Source organism: Somniosus microcephalus, chromosome 1 (assembly GCF_052327205.1).
Source record: "Somniosus microcephalus isolate GS21.2 chromosome 1, FLI_Smic_1.0, whole genome shotgun sequence".
NCBI classification, from domain to species: Eukaryota; Metazoa; Chordata; class Chondrichthyes; order Squaliformes; family Somniosidae; genus Somniosus; species Somniosus microcephalus.
The window spans coordinates 346,164,062-346,184,682 of record NC_140987.1 but is presented as its reverse complement, the minus strand read 5'-3'; the positions used below and the strand labels follow the sequence as shown (position 1 = coordinate 346,184,682).

Genomic DNA, 20,621 nt, shown 5'->3' with positions numbered 1-20,621 from the left:
CGCCCATACGTACCTGGTGATGAACCCGACGTACAGGTTGCATCTACCCCAGAAACAGTAGCATCAGAAGCTGATGAACCAACCGACGACAGGGGGCCAGAATCGCCTCCGCACCAAGAGCAAGACACTCGGGAAAGGCGCTATCCAGAAAGGATCAGGAAGCCTCCCCAAAGACTGAATATATAAATAGACTGTTTTCAGCTAATGTTGCATGTTAAAAGTGTTAATTGTAATTAGTTTGATATTTAATTGTTAAATGAGTGTTATGGTACTGTTAATCTAAAAGGGGAGGAATTGTAATGTATATACCTTTAAGGGGGGAACTATCTTTTACAGCTCATGTATACTGCAGTACCAGCAGTGACCACACCTGTATATAGCACTGAGTAGTAATCTGTACAGATCAGTTCCAGTGTGAGCCACGTTGAGTAAACACCTGTTGTACCATTCTCCTGCAGTCTGTGTCTTATTATACACAGACACAACAACGTCATCATCCTTTTTGTCAGCCACAGTCAGTGACTGTATGGAATGCCAATCCAGTTGTATTTTCCGGATCCATTCACGTCCCAGTAATGGTGGTCCTCCATCTTGCAATACATACAGGTCTAGTTTTGGTGTTTCCTTACCGTTATATATAACGGTCACCCTTATTTTTCCTTTGGGGTAGACTTTTTGCCCCGTGTACATCTTCAAAATAATTTTTGTGTCTCTCAAGGGTATGTGGGAGAATAGCCACTCGTAGTCCCGTCAGTTTATGACTGTTAGGGCTGATCCTGTGTCCAATTCCATCTTTACCTGGACTCCTGCTATCTTGAGAGTGACCCAAATGGTTCGGTGATCCTCCGTTGTGATCACATTATGTAGTTTCAGACAACTCAGTTCCCTGCTTTCAGAGTTGTTATCACTCTTTTGTTCGTCTGAACTATTCTCCGTCATCTTATGTACCTTCTTGTACTTTCCTTTGGTAGGTTTCTTATTGCTGGTTTTCTTTCCCGACCTGCAGACTCGTGCTATGTGTCCTACTTTTCCACACTGTCTGCACACTTTGTCTTTGAACCAGCAATCATTCTGGTCGTGTGTTGTTCTGCTGCAGTGATAGCACTTCTCTGTTCCATATGATATTTCATTTGTGCCATATTCTTGTGGTCTCTGTTGTATCTCTGCAGCGCCCCGTGCTGCTGCTTCATATGATACCGCAATGCTGAAAGCCTTTTCCCAGCGTAAGGTCCTTTTCAGATAAAAGCCGTTTCTGGGTTCCTTCACTTTGAAGCCCACACACAAACATATCCCTCAAGGTATATGCCAGTCCCGCTCGAAACTGGCAGTGTTTCGATAGTTTGCGCAGATCTGTTAAATAATCAGCATTGCTTTCATCCTTATGCTGGTTCCGTTTGTGAAACTTGAATCTTTCTGCTATCAGCAGTGGTGTGGGGTTTAAATGTTCCTGTGGTATCGTTACTATGTCTTCTAAACTCTTTTCCATTGGCTTCGTTGGGGTTACTAGATTTTGCAATAAACCATACGTCTTTGCACCCATTAAATTTAACAATACCGACGCTTTCTTGTCATCTGACACCTCATTTGCCTTGCAGTATACCTCTATTCGTTCAACATATGTAGTCCAATCTTCGACTTCATTGTCAAACGCGGTGATACTGCCACTCTTCAGCATTTTGGGTGTTGTTTAAAATGGCGTCTCCCAATGGCTTAAAATGGCATCTCCCATGCTTTCCTTCCTCCCCCGCTGCTGCCAACGCCACTCCCGGCGGTTCTCGTGGCAATGGCGGTGCCCTGTAGGTTTCGCGCACTTCTCCTGCGCTGCTGCCAACGCCGCTCTCGGCGGTCCTCGTGGCAATGCCGGCGCCTCGCGGGTTTCTGTGCGTCTCTCTCTCCCTCTCTTCGACGCTGCTCGGCCCCTGAACACCGGCTGCGCCTTGTGCGCTCTGCCCTCTCTCTCTCTCCCCCATCGATGCTGCTCGGCCCTTTGCTGTGCCGCTCGGTCGGGCTCTAGCCCGCCGCTGTCAGAGAAGGGTCTGCGCACTACCTGTTGCCAGCCCGTTTTGCTGGACCACCTCGACTGGAAAGCCAAGCCTGGCTCTCGACAACCTCCCCCGCAATTCTCAAGTCTCTGCTGGATGACTGGGCGGTTGCCCGTGGTCGACGCCCGAGTCTCTGGCCTTGATCTCCAATCCACTGATCTCCAGGAACAAATCCCCGGGAGGTGATGCAGAGTTGCAGGTAGGTTCGAACTTGCCTTGTCGCCAATGTTGTGTCTGTGTATAATAAGATACAGACTGCAGGAGAATGGTACAACAGGTGTTTACTCAACGTGGCTCACACTGGAACTGATCTGTACAGATTACTACTCAGTGCTATATACAGGTGTGGTCACTGCCGGTACTACAGTATACATGAGCTGTAAAAGATAGTTCCCCCCTTACACTAACTTATTGGACAAATGATAGGAGTCACCAGGACAAAGGGAGTGCTTGGTCATGGGCATCTTGCTAGGGGTCCATCTTGCTCTACATGAGGAATTGGAGAAGGAGATGAGGCCAGGCAGTGCAGCCCCAGCTGCTGCAGGAGAGAGGGACAGGAGGGCGAGGAGAGCTCTCAGCAGGAGACCTGATCCACTCAGGGTCCTCAGAGCAGAACTACTCCTACATTCACATGACTCAAGACCAGTGCATGAGGAGGCTGCGCTTGATCAAGGAGCTCGTCACAGAGATCTGTGGCCTTGTGGAACAAAGACTCAGACCTCACAGCACAGCCAGGACTGCATTGCCTGTAGCTGTCCAGGTCACAGTAGCACTTAGTTTTTATGCAACTGGAACCATCCAGGCTGCCACAGTATATCACAATCCTCTGTGCACTTCTGCATAAGGGAGGTCTCTGCAGGTCTATACGCTCCGAGGAATGGCTATATATCATTCACTATTACCAGAGAAGACCAGAGATAGAGAGCACTAGGATTCAACAGGATTGTGGGATTCCCCATGGTCCAGGGAGACATTGAAAGCACACATGTGGCCATGTGAGCCCCTCATTTAAACTCCGAGGTGTTTAGAAACAGGAAGGGATGCCGTTCCCTCAAGATAAAGTTTGTCTGCAACCACCGGCAACTCATCATACAGGTGAATGCCTGCTATCCAGGGAGCTGCCACGATGCATTTATAATGAAACAGTCATCCATCTGACAAATCTTTGACCCCCAATGCAATGCGCATGGCTGGCTACTAGGTGACAAGGGATACCCTCTGTTGCCATGGCTCAGGACTCCCCTGAGAAATCCCCAGACACCAGATAAGCACTCATACAATGAGAGTCACTCAGCCACCAGGAATATCATTGAGCAGACCATTGGGGTTCTGAAGCAAAGATTTAGATGCCTTGACCGGTCAGGAGGTGCCCTGCAGTATTCGGCTGAGAAGGTGTCAAGTGTCCTGGTGATTTGCTGCATGCTCCGCAATCTGGTGATCATGAGAGTCCAAGCGTTACCACCAGCAATTGGACCAGAGGGTCAAGCTCAGGAGCCACAAGAGGAGGAGGGGTGGAGGAAGAGGAGGAAGAGGAAGAGGAAGAGGAGGAGGAAGAGGAGGAGGAGGAAGAGGGGGAGGAGGAAGAGGAGGAGGAGGAAGAGGAAGAGGAGGAGGAAGAGGAGGAGGAGGAAGAGGAAGAGGGGGAGGAGGAAGAGGAGGAAGAGGAAGAGGAAGAGGAGGAGGAGGAGGAGGAGGAAGAGGAGCAGGAGGAAGAGGAAGGGGAAGAGGAGGAGGAGGAAGAGGAGGAGGAGGAAGAGGAAGAGGAGGAGGAGGAAGAGGAAGAGGAGGAGGAGGAAGAGGAGGAAGAGGAGGAAGAAGAAGAGGAGGAGGAGGAAGAGGAGGAAGAGGAGGAGGAGCAGGAAGAAGAAGAGGAGGAGGAAGAGGAGGAGGGGAAGGAGGAAGTGGAAGAGGAGGAAGAGGAGGAGGAGGAAGAGGAGGAGGAGGAAGAGGAGGAAGAGGAGGAAGAGGAGGAGGAGAAGGAGGAAGTGGAGGAGGAGGAAGTGGAGGAGGAGGAAGTGGAGGAGGAGGAAGAGGAGGAGGAGGAGGAGGATGAAGAGGAAGAGGAGGAGGAAGAGGAGGAGGAGAAGGAGGAAGTGGAGGAGGAGGTAGAGGAGGAGGAGGAGGAAGAAGAGGAAGAGGAGGAGGAGGTAGAGGAGGAGGAGGAAGAGGAGGAGGAGGAGGAGGAAGAGGAGGAGGAGGAGAAGGAATAGGAGGAGGAAGAGGAGGAGGAGGAAGCGGAGGAAGAGGAGGGGGACCAGGGGGAGCATCAGAGTCTTCAAGGTAGACAGCTCGCACCTGGGAGGGACGCTCGCCGCCATCTAATTGAAGAGCGCTTTTGAGAGACATGGCCACCATCAGACTCGTTGCCACATGATGTACCTTCCACAACTGAGTGTCCATCAGGAAGTCCATCATCTGCACTCGATCCTTTCAACCCCTTCCCCATGAAGATCACAATAAAAAGACCACCGATTCCATCACTTCCCAATTACCATAATCACCGTTTATATACATTAAAAACAAGCAATGTAAACATAACACAGCACTTACAAATATTAAATGATTCACCCTGGTGTTTACCCTTAGTGGCTATCTATAAGAGCTCTTGCGTAATCTCATGCTTCTACGAAGTGGCAGCAGCAGGCGAGGTGGATGGGTGCTGAGAATCTGAAGAGTGAAGTTCAGCTGTTCTCCTGGGATGCCCTCGAGAGGCTGCGGGCTGTGGTGGACCCATCTCAGACTGCACCATCTCAGCATGGGCTTCAGCAGTCTGGGCCGCCTGGCTGACAGGCAATGGCAAAGGTAATGGTGGAGTGGCAGGAGAGGAAGCAGCAATGCTGGCATCCGAAGAGAGGGTAGTAGATTACCGCTCCATGATTCCCATGCCACTACCTCAGTCTTCTGTTCAGCCCATCCAGTGATCTGGTGGAGGACAGACCTCGAGCTCTCGGAGACGCGCTGCAAGCCCCTTTCAACCGAGGAGCCCAGAACCACCCTGGCAGCTGCCTGAGCTTCCATTGCAGCAGTTTGCCATTCCATACAAGCTGCAATGACTGCAATGACCTCTGTCATCAGACGCTGCATGATGTCGGGCTCCCCCAGAAAGGTGGCACCTGTGGTGTCCCTTCCACCCTGCGTGGCTGATGCCCGCTAGTGCCCAGTGCGTCCCACTGTGAGGATCCCTCTTCTAAGCTAGCCTCTAAGTTATGCGTGGTGCCGGTCTCTGAGCTGGTGCCTGCTACAGTGATAGCCATTGACGCAGTGCATTCTTCCTCGCTCTCAAGTCATTAAATTTCTTGCGGCACTGGAGCCATGTCCTGAAGCCAGGCCTCCTGGCTGTGACCTCCCGGGTGATCTCCTCCCACATGCGGCGCATCAGCTGCCTCTGTGGCTTCCTTCCGCCCTGCAGGTAGAGGACATCACCCCTCCTCTCTACCTCCATCACCACAACCTCCAATGCTCCATCGGAGATCCTGGGTGCCCACTCTCTAGGTCCTTCAGACGTCCTTCCACTTCCAGCTAGTGCACTCCACACCTTCAGTGGAAGTGGGTGGGTGCAGGCTACATGTACATCTCCAGAAAAATTGCACTTATTCAGCGCTTGTGTGCTAAACCTTCAGTTGTCAGTTTCACTGCCTGCAGGCATGTTCAAATCATAATAATCATCAATTAGCCCGAAAGTTGCGTGCTAAATCCAGACTTTCAAACAGGCATTTCTTATTAGCGCAGCATCCATTTAGCATCTGTTTTCACCCCTTGGCCAAAATAAACCCCCCAAATATTTTTGAACACCTCTATTAGATCTCCTCTTTAACATTCTCTATTCTAGTGAAAAGAGCCCCAGTTTCTCTTATCCCTGCTTTATATCCCTGCTATTGTCTTAATTAATTTCTTCTGTACCATTTTAAATTGCCAATTGAAATGTTTTATCTATATGCTAAAGTTTTAATGCACGAAGTAACAGTAACAGTGTAAAGTATATGCATTGCCTTACAAGTTAATTTCTACTACAGCTAGGTGATAGCTGAAAATCTTGAATGTTGGAAATCTCAAGCTCCATTCTTCATTTACACTTCAGACAACTTTAGGGCACAAAGCACACCAGTGCTGCTGTGCTTCTCATGGGAACTTTTTCATTTGAAAACAGCACATGGAGATGGTGAGGTGCCAGGTTCGTGTGAAAGAACCTCTGGGGGTTTGAAAGCACAGCTTGGTAACATAAGCATTTTCAGGATTGAAAATCCATCCCAGATGTAAATTTGTGCATCTTGCAACATGAAGGAACTGAGGGAAAATACATTGCTGAAATGACACGGACCCATGCGTGTCCTGGGATAACAGCTAAAAGTTCATCTCTTTGATCCCTTGCTCCTTACACCACACACCATTCCCCGCTTACTTCAGATGGTCGCTGGAGATGTATGAGGGACCTAGCCACCAGCTGTTACTTCCTACACCTGAGGAAGTATTTCTCCTCTGCTCATTGACTCCCATTAATTGCATGACCTTATTCAGAACTTGACGGGGTAGGAATTTGTCTTGGGCGGTAGGGTAAAATGGACGGTAGCGCTTTGGCCGCCTGTTCGATAGTCCGTTCTATTGATCCAATGTAACTGAATATTGGACAGGGTATTACAAGCAGCCAATGTGCTACCGTCCATTTGTGTTACTGCCCAAGACAAATTTCTACTCTGTGAGCTCAATCCAGTGTCCTACCAGTTCAGGCTACAGTGAATGGAACACCAGACCTGCCTCTCCCAACAATTCTCTTTGATCACCTAGTTTTCAGAAGTGATATTGAGGTTCCATCTTCAAGCACTCTGCTTGTTGCTTGATACTTTATGTATACATTGGAAAGAAAGCTTTAGTTGAGCAGCCCAGTCATTTTTTTGGTCCATCCCATCCACAAAATTTGGGTTGCAATCAATTGCCTCAACAACTGCAATTCAGACCCAGCTACTAATTGTCCTGGTCTGACAGAATGAAGAACCTACTCATGAATGAAATTGCTATCTCAACGCAGCAACTACAATCCCACCTTGCCAAACACATCTGATGTCAGCTGATATGGAATTTCATTGACAGCATGCGTGGAGACCACATCCAAGACCAGCACAGCTAACAAAGAATGGCACAAAGGCAGGAAGGCACAGCATAAAGTAAACAGACACTAATTACGATAAACATACCATTAGGTGGCCCTGGAGAGAGGATTCCAGTTCCCAGCCCTCTTGGTGCTCACAGGATGAATTATCAATATTTTGGGAGTTGATGTCATAGCTTTTGAGCATGTGCACTACTTAAGGCACAGACGGTTTAGCCAATCAGCATAGGCTTTTATTCTTGTGTATTTTAAAGATGTTTGGGAGCAAACAGGCGAAGACTGATACTTTTAATAATTCTAAACTTTAAGTGATGTTCCAGTTGTCTCCAGTTAAGTTAGTGCATTTAATGGAACATGCAGATTTCACCAAAATGATAGGGCAAATTTTGCCATGCTCTGGTGATGTTATGGAGCCTCACTGCCCACAGTCATGCATGTAAGAGTGCTGCACTCTGCATTTCGTGAGACTCGGTTTTGGGGGCACTGTGGCACCATGAGCATGTGCGACTCTCGATTACAGTATTGTTATTAAAATCAGGTCCCATGCTGAACCTCAAGACTTTGGGAAAGCTTCCACCCACAGCTTGCACCTCACCTGAGTCCTGGAACCCGGTTTGATCAAGACGGCTCTTAAAGGGAGGTCACGCTTTGAGTCCCTGATTAAAGTGTTTTTTTTTTGGTATTTGCAAGAAAATTTTATTCTTTTTAATCTGTGCAGTAGTTGGGTAGTCTGCCATTTTAGCATTTCTGAGTTTGATTTTCCAATACGTTCCTTCAATATTCTTGGTTGCTGCTGCCATTTAAACATCTCCATACAAATTGAGGAGAAGAATTGGAATTTTCTTGGGGGACTCCCATGGCACTGCATGAATTAAGTAAGGAAGACGTGTTCCTTACAGCTAAATCATCCATTTCTTTCATCATTTTGAAGACTTCAGTCACATCACCTCTCAATCTTCTTTTCTCCAGTACAAACAAATTAAATTTTTCTTTATAATTTAGGGTTCAAAAACCAGGAATTATCACTGTCATTGTTCTCAGTCCTCTCCAAGTCATCCTTGTCTTTTTGAAGATAAGGTGGCCAAATCTGGATACAGTCTCCAAAGCATGGGAGATACCAAGCAGAGGCCAAGTGCTCCCCCTCAGTGAGTCATCCCAAACTGCCATTGTGTGCACACTAGTTCAGCCCTAGCAGCAAGTTGTCTACCTGACCTTTTCACTGCAGTTGATGTAAGAGTTTGACTTCAAAAGAAAATACAACTAAACATCTTCAATTATATTGAACATTTTTTTATGATCTGGAATGCTTGTTGATGAGACATTGAAGTTTCAAGCTATTTTAAAGCATTCCAGATTGTAAACTATGCAGTCCAATACAGCAGGGCGACTGGGAACAATTACTATTCACCTTCTCGTTAGTAGGTAATACTGACTCAGCTAGTTTCGTTAAATTTAGCACCAAGAAAACTCAACTAGTTTGAATCTAATCTGTTAAGAAAAAACCTTGATGTGCATCTTAGTTATGAACAGAATCTCCTGCCTATCCTCTTCCTACTTGTAATATGTTATGTTGATGTGCAGAGCGGACAAGCAGTAGAAGGACACGATGAATTGGCCATCACCTTTCATCATGAGGGGTTCATTTGGCGATGCTGGTTCACTGAAGACATTTCCCATGATAGTATCTGGAACTTCTGGTTCAGTAAGTAGTGGCAATATACTGTTGTCAACTTCAGTCATTGATGTGCACCCCATATATCTGTTTCCTGCATTGTACCCAAAAAGGTCTTTCAATTGAAATATAGGGACCGCTGCATCAATGTCAATGTTCAGTGATTTTCTCATAATAGTTAATCATGGTATTGAAAACAAAAACTTGGATTTATATAGTGCGTTTCATGACCTCAGGTCGTCCCAAAGTGCTTCACAGCCAGTTAAGTACTTTTGAAGTGTAGTCACTGTCGTAATGTACAGAAATGTGGAAGCCAATTTGTACACAGCAAGGCCCCACAAACAGCAGTGACATAAGTGACCAGATAATTTGCGTTTAGTGATGTTGGTTGAGTGATAAATTTTGGCCAGGAACCTGGGCTGCTTTTCTTCAAGTAGTGGCATAAGAGGGCAGGAGAGGCCTCAATTTAACTCCTCCTCTGAAAGATGCCACCTCCGACAGTGCAGCACTCCCTCAGTACTGCGCTGAAGTGTCAGCTTGGATTATGTGCTCACGTCTCTGGTGTTGGGCTTGAACAATCACGTGACTCAGAGGTGAGCGTGCTACCTCTGAGACCAAGGCTGATACCTGAAGGGTGAATTGAGTGGCCTGGTGCTACCAGAAGGGAGTCACGATCAAAGGGAAAGTAATTGGACACCAGTTAAAGTGCGATATGCAGAAGAAACACTTTGGCCCCAAAATTCCTGGGGCTGGAGAGGCCATAAGTTACATTTACATCCAGGGAATCCAGGTTCCACCAGGATTCCGCCCCATTTGGAACAAACCTATAAGGGGGGAATTTTAACCAAAAAGAACTGGCGAGTTTGGGTCGTGTGGGAGGTTAAAGTGTTAAAAATCTGATTTCGGACCCCAACCCACCTCCAACCCGCCCACTTGCAGTTTTAACGTAGGCGGGATGAGGGTGGGGGGGTTTCAACCAACCCGTTAGCAGGAGGCGGGTTGGTAATTTAAAGATTATATCGAGGCTGCGTGCCTTATATTGATCCACCATTTCAAATTCAACTCTGGCTGGCCGGGTTTCCCGCACCTTGGAAAACCAATCGGCTAAAGGGAGGTGAGGGCTGCTGCATCCAGGAGGTAAGTGCCTTCCCACTGACCTGTTGGATCCAGCGTACCTGCCTCTCCAACCTTCCATGATTGGGAACTATCCCGCCATTCCGACCCTTCTGATCTCTCCCCAACCTCCCTCCCGAGGCCTCCGACCTCACACTCGAGGCCTCCGATCTCACCCACCCACGGCCTCTGACTCCCCCCCCCCCACGGCCTCTGATTTAAAACAACCCCTGCCTACCTGGCCAACGATACCTCAGGCCTCCGGTCTCCAACCAGCTGAGGGAGTGCAGCACTGTCAGAGGTGCTGTCTTTCGGATAAGATGTTAAACTGAGGCCCTGTCTGCTCTCTCAGGTGGATGTAAAAGATCCAATGCACTATTCCGAAGGATGGCAGGGGAGTTCTCCCTGGTGTCCTGGCCAATATTTATCCCTCAACCAACATAACAAAAACAGATTATCTGGTCAATTTCACATTGCTGTTTGTGGGAGCTTGCTGTGTGCAAATTGGCTGCCACGTTTCCCACATTACAACAGTGACTCCACTTCAAAACTCATTAATTGGCTGTAAAGCACTTTGGGGCATCCGATGGTCGTGAAAGGCGCTATATAAATGCAAGTCTTTCTTTCTTTTTTCTTTTCACCCTCTCTCCTGGCCTCCGATCCCTCAGGCCTCCGATCTACGACCCACCACCCCACCTCTCCCCAGCCTCCAATCCCTCAAATTTCTGATCTCTGACCGCACATCCCCCCTCCCCCCGCACGACCTCCAACCCCCCTCCCCAGTCTCCGAACCCTCAGGCCTCCGATCTCTGACCACTGTCCCTGGCCTCCGACTACCAGCACCCCCACCCCCTCACCACCCGGCCTCTGATTCCCTCTCTCTCCTTCCTGCTCCCAGACTGCTGCCTGGTGCCGAAGGGCTACCTGCCCAACAGCCAGCTATCCTCTCAGTCTGGCAGGCTGCAGCTGGGATGCAGAGAAAAAAAATGTTAATCAGGCCCTGTCATTAAATTCGACTGTACTGTACTGTAGTACAAAGGGATCTGGGGGTCCTGGTGCACGAAACTCAAAAAGTTAGTATGCAGGTGCAGCAAGTGATTAAGAAGGCCAATGGAATGTTGGCTTTTATTGCTAGGGGGTTGGAATATAAAAGCAGGGAGGTATTGCTGCAGTTGTACAAGGTATTGGTGAGGCCGCACCTGGAATACTGCATACAGTTTTGGTGTCCATACTTAAGAAAAGACATACTTGCTCTCGAGTCAGTACAAAGAAGGTTCACTCGGTTAATCCCGGGGATGAGGGGGTGGTCATATGAGGAGAGGTTGAGTAGATTGGGACTCTACTCATTGGAGTTCAGAAGAATGAGAGGCGATCTTATTGAAACATATAAGATTGTGAAGGGGCTTGATCGGGTGGATGCGGTAAGGATGTTCCCAATGATGGGTGAAACTAGAACTAGGGGGCATAATCTTAAAATAAGGGGCTGCTCATTCAAAACTGAGATGAGGAGAAACTTCTTCACTCAGAGGGTGGTAGGTTTGTGGAATTTGCTGCCCCAGAAAGCTGTGGAAGCTACATCATTAAATAAATTTAAAACAGAAATAGATAGTTTCCTAGAAGTAAAGGGAATTAAGGGTTACGGGGAGCGGGCAGGAAATTGGACATGAGTCTGGGTTCGGAATGGTCATGGCCCTGTGGGTAGTGGAGCGGGCCCAGGGGCCGTGTAGCCTTGTTCTGCTCCTACTGTGTTCTAATTCTGTTAGATTTCAGGAGATGGTTTTATTCCTGTTCCTGGCTGGGGTGGAGATCGCCTTTACAGAAGGTAAGTACTGTAGAAAATATAGGGACAGAGTGATCTCCTGGAAGAATTTCGATCGCCTAGATGGGTCGGAGAGGAATTTCCCAGATTTTTTTCTCCCAAATTGGCCATTGGGTCTTTATCTGGTTTTTCGCCTCTCCCGGGAGATCACATGGGATCGGGTGGATGCAGAGTGATAGAAGATTTGAGGTTAGGATCAGATCAGCCATGATCTTATTGAATGGTGGAGCAGGCTCGAGGGGCCGATTGGCCTACTCCTGCTCCTATTTCTTATGTTCTTATGTTCTTATGGCCTGAGGGAAACCCATTCTTTCGGGCTTCCCGACCTCAACCCTGCCCCCCTGCTCCCTCCCCGTCTCCGAGTAAAACAAACCACATAAATTTCAGTTGGGGAGGCCGAAGGCAGCTTTTTCATCTGCTGCTCCACATCAAGGTCGGATGCTGGGGGGAGATCCTGGAGCTCCACGGGGAATTTCATCTTTACACCCAGTGGAACTCATGCCAGTTGAGACTAGCGTCAGACTTTTTCAGGCCCTCTAAAGCTGCCAATCATCACTAGAGTAAGGTAACTGATCCCAGAAGGTATTAATTACTTTCTCTAGTTGGAATAGCACCAGTGGGAACTGAAGAGTTTAAAAAAATTGTTTTCCCTTTAGTATATTTGGCCATCCGTTCCACCTTTAAAGGACAGATCAGCATGGACGGGGGCAGCCACTATTGATGCGTTCTATTTGAGCATGAGCTGACCTTCTGACCCCATGTCCTCTCCATCACAAAGACCACCTACTTCCATCTCCGTAATATTGCCAGTAGCTGCCCTGTCTCAGCCCATCTGCCTTACCATACCTTTGGCACCTCCAGACTCGACGATTCCAATGCTCTCCCGGCCGGCCTCCCATCTTTCACCCTGCATAAACTTCAGCTCATCCAAAACGCTGCCGATCGTATCCTAACCCGCACCGAGTCCCGTTCACCCATCACCCCTCTGCTCCCTACATTGGTTCCTGTTCCACCAACGCCTCCAATTTAAAAGTCTCATCCTCGTGTTCAAATCCCCTCATAGGCTAGCTGCTCCCTATCTCTGTAACGTGCCCCTGCCCTGCAAACCCCCGAGAACCCTGCATTCCTGCAACTCTGGCCTCTTGTGCAACTCCCACTCCCTTCGCCCTACTATTGGCGGCCCTACCTTCAACCATCTAAGCTGAAGTTCCTCCCTAAACTGTTCCGTCCCCCTTTAAGCCCTTTTTAAAAATCTATCTCTTCAATCAAGGTGTTTGTCAACACTGCGAATGTCTCCTGCTTTGCTCAGTGTCAATTTCTGTCTGATTACACTTCTTTGTAGGATGTTTTTCTACAATAAAGGCACTACGTAAATGCAAATTGTTGTTGTTGGTTATGCAAAAAACCCAAGCCCTGAATCTGGGAGGAGTCTATGGTCTTGGGTGAGAGTCAAAGTGCTTTACAGCCAACAAAGTACTTTTGAAGTGGAGTCACTGTTGTAATGAAGGAAATGTGACAGCCAATCTGCGCACAGCAAGCTCCCACAAACAGCAATGTGATAATGACAAGATAATCTGTTTTAGTGATTTTGGTTGAGTGATAAATATTGGCCAGAACACCAGGAACAACTCCCCTGCTCCTCTTCAAAATACTATCATGGGGTCTTTTACGTCCAGCTGAGACAGTAGATGGGGGCTCGGTTTAATATCTTATCCGAAAGACGGCACCTCTGAAAGTGCAGCACTCTCTCAGCACTGCACTGGAGTGTCAGCCTAGAAATTTTCCTTCCAACACAGAGGCAAGTGTGCTACCAACTGAGCCACGTCTCTTCTTCTTAGGCAGTCCCTCGGGACCGAGGATGACTTGCTTCCACATTAAAAATTAGTTTGCAGGTGACTGATGAATCCAATGCGGGACCTACAATCTCTGTCACAGGTGGGGCAGACGGTGGTTGAAGGGGCGGGTGGGTGGGGTGCTTGGGTTGACGTGCGCTCCATCCACTGTTTGCGCTTGGCTTCCACTTGCTCCTGATGAAGAGACTCGAGGTGTTCGGCGCCTTCCCGAATGCTTCTCCTCCACTTTGTGCGGTCTTGGGCCAGGTGTTCCCAGGTGTCGATGGGGATGTTACACTTTTTTAAGGAGGCTTTGAGGGTGTCCTTTAAGCGTTTCCTCTGCCCACTTGGGGCTCTCTTGCCGTGCTTGTTTTGGGAGTCTCGTATCGGGCATGCGGACAATGTGACCCGTCCATCGGAGCTGATTGAGCATGGTCAAAGCTTCAATGCTGGGGATGTTGGCCTGGGCAAGAACACTGACATTGGTGTGCCTATCCTGCCAATGGATTTGCAGGATCTTGCGGAGGCAGCGCTGGTGGTACCTCTCCAGTGCTTTGAGGTGCCTGCTGTACATGGTCCATGTCTCTGAGTCATACAGCAGGGCGGGTATCACTGCTGCTCTGTAGACCATGAGCTTAGTGCCAGGTTTGAGGTCCTGGTCTTCAAATACTCTCTTCCTCAGGCGACCGAAGGCTGCACTGGCACACTGAACGCGGTGTTGGACTTCGTCGTCGACGTCTGCCCTTGTTGACAGTAAGCTCCCAAGGTATGGAAAGTGGTCCACGTTGTCCAAGGCCTTGTCTAACACCACTAATTTACTCTAATAGAAACATAGAAGAAAGGAGCAGGAGTAGGCCATTCAGCTCCTCGAGTCTGCTCCGCCAATTAATGAGATCATGGCTGATCATCCAAATTCAGTACCCTGTCCCTGCTTTCTCCCCATATCCCTTGATCCCTTTAGCCTTAAGAAATATATCTAACTCCTTCTTGAATATATTTAATGAATTGGCCTCAACTGCCTTCTGTGGTAGAGAATTCCACAGGTTCACCACTCTCTGTATGAAGAAATTCCTCCTCATCACAGTCCTAAATGGCTTACCCCTTATCCTTAGCCTGTGACCCCTGTTTATTCCAACTCTTTGCTTCCTGTCTGCCAACCACTTTTTTATCCAAGTCAGTACCTTACCCCCATTCTCATGTGCTTTAACTTTGCACGCTAATCTCTTATGCGGGACCTTATCGAAAGCCTTCTGAAAGTCCAAATACACCACATCCACTGGTTCTCCCTTATCTATTCTACCAGTCACATCCTCAAAATATTCCAGTAGATTAATCAAGCATGATTTACCTTTTGTAAATAGGATGTAGGGGATCATAGGGTCCAATGGGAGGGAGGAACTGAAAGAAATCAGTATTTGTAGGGAAATGGTGTTCGGGAAATTGACGGGATTGAAGGCCGATAAATCCCCAGGGCCTGATAATCTACATCCTAGGGTACTTAAGGAAGTGGCCCTAGAAATAGTAGATGCATTGCTGGTCATCTTCCGAAATTCAATAGACTCTGGAACAGTTCCCATGGATTGGAGGGTAGCTAATGTTACCCCACTATTCAAAAAAGGTGGTAGAGAGAAAATGGGGAATTATAGACCAGTAAGCCTGACATCGGTAGTGGGGAAAATGCTAGAGTCCATTATAAAAGATGTAATAGCAGAGCACTTGGAAAACAGTGACAGGGTCGGACAAAATCAACATGGATTTACAAAAGGTAAATCATGCTTGACTAATCTACTGGAATTTTTTGAGGATGTAACTGGTAAAATAGATAAGGGAGAACCAGTGGATGTGGTGTATTTGGACTTTAAGAAGGCTTTCGCTAAGGTCCCGCATAAGAGATTAGCATCTAAAGTTAAGGCATATGGGATTGGGGGCAAGGTACTGACTTGGATAGAGAACTGGTTGGCAGACAGGAAGCAAAGAGTTGGAATAAACGGGTCTTTTTCCGAGTGGCAGGCAGTGACCAGTGGGGTACAGCAGGGATCGGTCCTAGGACCCCAGCTATTCACAATATATATAAATGATCTAGACGAAGGAACTAGATGTAATATTTCCAAGTTTGCAGATGACACAAAGTTGGGTGGGCGTGTGTGCTGTGAGGAGGATGCCGAGAAACTCCAGTATGATTTGGACAGGTTGGGTGATTGGGCAGAAGCATGGCAGATGCAGTATAATGTGGATAAATGCGAGGTGGCAAAAACAGGAAGGCAGATTATTATCTGAACGGCAATAGATTGGGAGAAGGGGAAGTGCAACGAGACCTGGGTGTCCTTGTGCACCAGTTGCTGAAGGCAAGCATGCAGGTGCAGCAGGCGGTTAAGAAGGCAAATGATATGTTGGCCTTCGTAGTGACAGGGTTCGAGTACAGGAACAAGGATGTCTTGCTGCAGTTGTACAGGGCCTTGGTGAGACCACATCTTGAGTATTGTGTGCAGTTCTGGTCGCCTTATCTGAGGAAGGATGTTCTTGTCATGGAGGGAGTGCAGCGAAGATTCACCAGACTGATATCTGGGATGGCAGGAATGATATATGAGGAGAGATTGGGTCGATTGGGCTTATACTCGCTGGAGTTTAGAAGAATGAGAGGTGATCTCATTGAAACTTATAAAATTCTAACAGGACTAGACAGGCTAGATGCAGGAAGGATGTTCCCAATGGCCGGGGAGTCCAGAACCAGGGGTCACAGTCTAAGGATAAGGGGTAAGCCATTTAGGACAGAGATGAGGAGGAATTTCTTCACCCAGAGAGTGGTGAACCTGTGGAATTCTCTACCACAGAAGGCAGTGGAGGCGACTTCATTAAATATATTCAAGGAGGAGTTAGATATAGTTCTTAAGGCTAAAGGGATCAAGGGATATGGGGAGAAGGCAGGGACAGGGTACTGAATTTGAATGATCAGCCATGATCTCATTGAATAGCGGAGCAGGCTCGAGGGGCCGAATGGCCTACTCCTGCTCCTCTCTTCTATGTTTCTTTGTAGATTATCAATTCCTTGGGATTTATCGGCCTTCAATCCCGTCAATTTCCCTAACACCATTGCCCTACAAATACTGATTTCATTAGCCCATATGTTCCCCGACATCTCTGAGAGGTTATTTGTGTCCTCTTTTGTGAAGACAGAACCAATGTATGTAATTAATTGGTCTGCCATTTCTTTGTTCCCCATTATAAATTCACCTGATCCTGACTGCAAGTGACCTACGCTTGACTTCACCAAACTTTTTCTCTTCACATATCTATAAAAGCTTTTACAGTCAGTTCCTCGCAAGCTTTCTCTCAATTAATTAATCTCTTTTTTCCTCCTTTGCTGAATCCTGAACTGCTCCCAATCCTCAGGTTTGCTGCTTTTTCTGGCCAATTTATATGTCCTCTCCTTGGATCTTATATTATCCCTAATTTCCCTTGTTAGCCATGGTTGAGTCACCTTTTATGTTTTATTTTTATGCCAAACAGGGATGAACAAATTTTGTAGTTCACCCATGCGATCTTTAAATGTTTGCCATTTCCTTTAAGTAAAGTTCCCCAATCCATCCTAGCCAACTCATGCCTCATACCATCATAGTTTCCTTTATTTAAATTCAGGACCCTAGTCTCTGAGTCAACTACTTCACTCTCCATCTTAATGAAGAATTCTAGCATATTATGATCGCTCCTCCCCAAGGGGCCTCACACAACAAGATTGCTAATTAATCCTTTCTCATTACATAATACCCAGTCTAAGATGACTTGATCTCTAGTTGGTTCCTCGACATATTGGTCCAGGAAACCATCCCGTATACACTCTAGGAATTCCTCCTCCATGGTATTGTTACTAATTTGGTTAGCCCAATCTATATGTAGATTAAAGTCACCCATGATAACTGCTGTGCCCTTACTGCACGTGTCTCTAATTTACCATTTAATGCCATCCCCAAACTCAGCATTAATGTTTGGGGATCTGTATACAACTCCCACTAATGTTTTCTGCCCCTTTGTATTTCTCAGCTCTACCCATACAGATTCCACATCATCAGAGCTAATATCATTCCTTACTATTGTGTTAAATTCCTCTTTAACCAGCAATGCTACCCCACCTCCTTTTCCTTTTTGCCTGTCGTTCCTGAATATTGAATACCACTGGAAGTTGAATTCCCAGCCTTGGTCACCCTGGAGCCATGTCACTGTAATCCCAATTATATCCTATCCGTTTACATCTATTTGCGTAGCGAATTCATCCACCTTATTACGAATGCTCCTCGCATTCAGACACAAAGCCTTCAGGCTTGTTTTTTTAACACTCTTAATCCTTTTAGAATTATTATTTACTGTGGCCCTGTTTGATTTACATCCCTGATTTCTCTGCCTTCCACTTTTGCTTTTCTCCTTCCTGTCTTTTGCTTCTATCCTTGCTTCCCTTCCCTCTGTCTCCCTGCACAGGTTCCCAACCCCCTGTCATTTTAGTTTAAACCCTCCCCAAGAGCACTAGCAAACACTCCCCCTAGGACATCGGTCCCGGTCCTGCCCAGGTCCAAACCGTCCAGTTTATACTGGTCCCACCTCCCCCAGAACTGGTTCCAATGTCCCAGGAATTTGAATCCCACCACTTGCACCATTCCTCTAGCCATGTATTCATCTGAAATATCCTTCTATTTGTACTCTGACTAGCACATGGCACTGGTAGCAATCCTGAGATTACTACCTTTGAGGTCCTATTTTTAAATTTACCTCCTAACTCCCTATATTCAGCTTTTAGGACCTCATCCCATTTTTAACCTATATCGTTGGTACTTATATGCACCACAACAACTGGCTGTTCACCCTCCCCCTCCAGAATGCCCTGCAGCTGCTCCAAGACATCCTTGACCCTTGCACCAGGGAGGCAACATACTATCCTGGAGTCTCATTTGCGGCTGCAGAAATGCCTATCTATTCCCCTTAAAATAGAATCCCCTATCACTATAGCTCTCCCACTCTTTTTCCTCCCGTCCTGTGCAGCAGGACAACCCATGGTGCCAGGAAGTTGGCTGCTATTGCCTTCCCCCGATATGCCATCTCCCCCAACAATATCCAAAGCGGTATATCTGTTTGAGAGGGGGATGGCCACAGGGGGCCCCTGCACTACCTGCCTGCACCTACTACTCTGCCTGGCGGTCACCCATTCCCTTCCTGCCTGTGCAGCCTTTACCTGCGGTGTGACCAGCTCCCTAAACGTGCTAACCACGACATCCTCAGCATCCCGAATCCTCCAGTGTGTATCATTCCCAGCTCCGGCGCCGCAATGTGGTCTGCCAGTGGCTGTAACTAGATACACTTCCCGCACGCATGGTCGTCAGGGACACAGGAAGTGTCCCTGATTTCCCACATAGTGCAGGAGGAGCATGTCATGGGGCCGAGCTGTGCTGCCATGACTTACCCTTTAATTAATTCAAATTAAATTAAATCAAATCAATACCACTAATTACACTACAATTAAATGATATACTCACAGGCCCTTGTTTACTAGCACTCCCCGCTACACAACAGAGACCTTAGAAACTATAAACCACAAAAATTAAGACCTTCTAAACTTTATAAACTATTAACCTTAACTGTCAAACTATAGAGTAGTATAAATACTCACCTGGCTGTACTCACCCAATCAGCTGCTTCCTCTTGCCAGCATCACTTTTTTAATTGTGACGTGCAGGCCAATATGTTCTTATTTAATGCTTCACAAATATATTAATCTAGGGTGTGTGACAAATGTGAAACTTCAACTTCACATTTTCCCCTGTGGGAAGCAGACCAGCTCAGAACCTGAAATATAGTTGAACTGTTTTTTCCTTTTACACGTCTCCCGCACCTTTATCTCTTAAGAGATTGAGCAGAAGGCTGAAATCAGTTAATGTGGCTGTACATGGACTGAAATGGGAGTTTCCTTGGAAATAGTATGCAGCCAACACTGCCTATTTCTACTTATGTAATATCCTCCACCTCCATCTCTCACTTACCCTATCTTCCCTTAAACTCTCATCCATGCCTTCAATACCTCCAAGCTTCACTTCTCCCACATTCTCCTTGCTGCCTTCTCAAACGCCATTGCACACAAAGTCGAACTCATCCAGAACTCATCCAGATGGGATAAAAATGGCAAACTCCTGCTAATCTAACACCCTAGTCTTTGCCTATGTGGACTGTTCTCCTTCCCTCTACATATTGATGCTATAATCCTTGACCTTGTTTTAAGTCCCTCCATGTGCTCACGTCACCCTTCCTGTGCAACCTCATCCAACGCTTCATGCCAGCTCTCACATTCCCCTCTTTGGAGTCTCTACTAATGTGTGCCCCCACTACTCCTGGCGCTACGATCGGTTCCAGAGCCTTCGGCCATTTTGGCCTTGATTTCTGGAACCCTCTCTCTACATCGCTCCATCTCTCCCCACCTTCAAAATTCTCCTCAAAAACCTACCTCTTTGATCTCACCCTCCATCACCTACTCTAAAACATTCCCAAATCCTGCTCAGTGTCTGAATTCTTGCGAAGCATGTTGGAATTCTTGACTTGGTTATGTGTAAAGTCTTGCTTTACTATTACAGCATACGACAGCTGTCCTGAGAAACCCAGGTTCTGAAAATTTCTGCTGATATCAAGTCAAGCCCGTTTATTATTTTTAGTAAATAAAATTCCCTGATATGTATTCCAGGGGTGAAGTGACCCACTAGCTCACATTGATTATGTGCGAATCTCATCACTGCAAAATTATCCTTAATTTGTCAAGGACGATGTCTGAAACAAACCCATAGAAATAATTTGTGAAGCTGTAGATTTGACCCCTGCAGGCACCCATACATTTCATGCTGTTTATGTTCATTCAATAACCAAATTAAGAATGCATTATTTAAAAAAAATATCTGCAAAATTAACTCATCCAGGATTTCAGTAGTAGATTTTTTATTTATCTCTTTCCTTTCAAGTTTTGGGAGTCCGCCCAGTTTGTTTTCTCTGCTCTCAGTCTCTCCCAACTCAT

The 20,621-nt window shown here is 46.9% G+C and overlaps 1 protein-coding gene across 2 annotated transcripts in view; it reads left to right on the top strand.

The window, feature by feature from the left end:
- LOC147124951 (transmembrane protein 182-like) overlaps positions 1-20,621 on the top strand; it is a 41,350-nt gene that overhangs the window by 12,739 nt on the left and 7,990 nt on the right. The window contains exons 2-3 of one of the 2 annotated variants that reach the window (XM_085995210.1): positions 8,728-8,848; positions 14,265-14,348. In XM_085995210.1, the coding sequence (XP_085851336.1) occupies positions 8,728-8,848; positions 14,265-14,348 (205 nt within the window). The remainder of the gene's footprint in view (positions 1-8,727; positions 8,849-14,264; positions 14,349-20,621) is intronic. The other variant, XM_085995216.1, reaches the window with a different exon arrangement.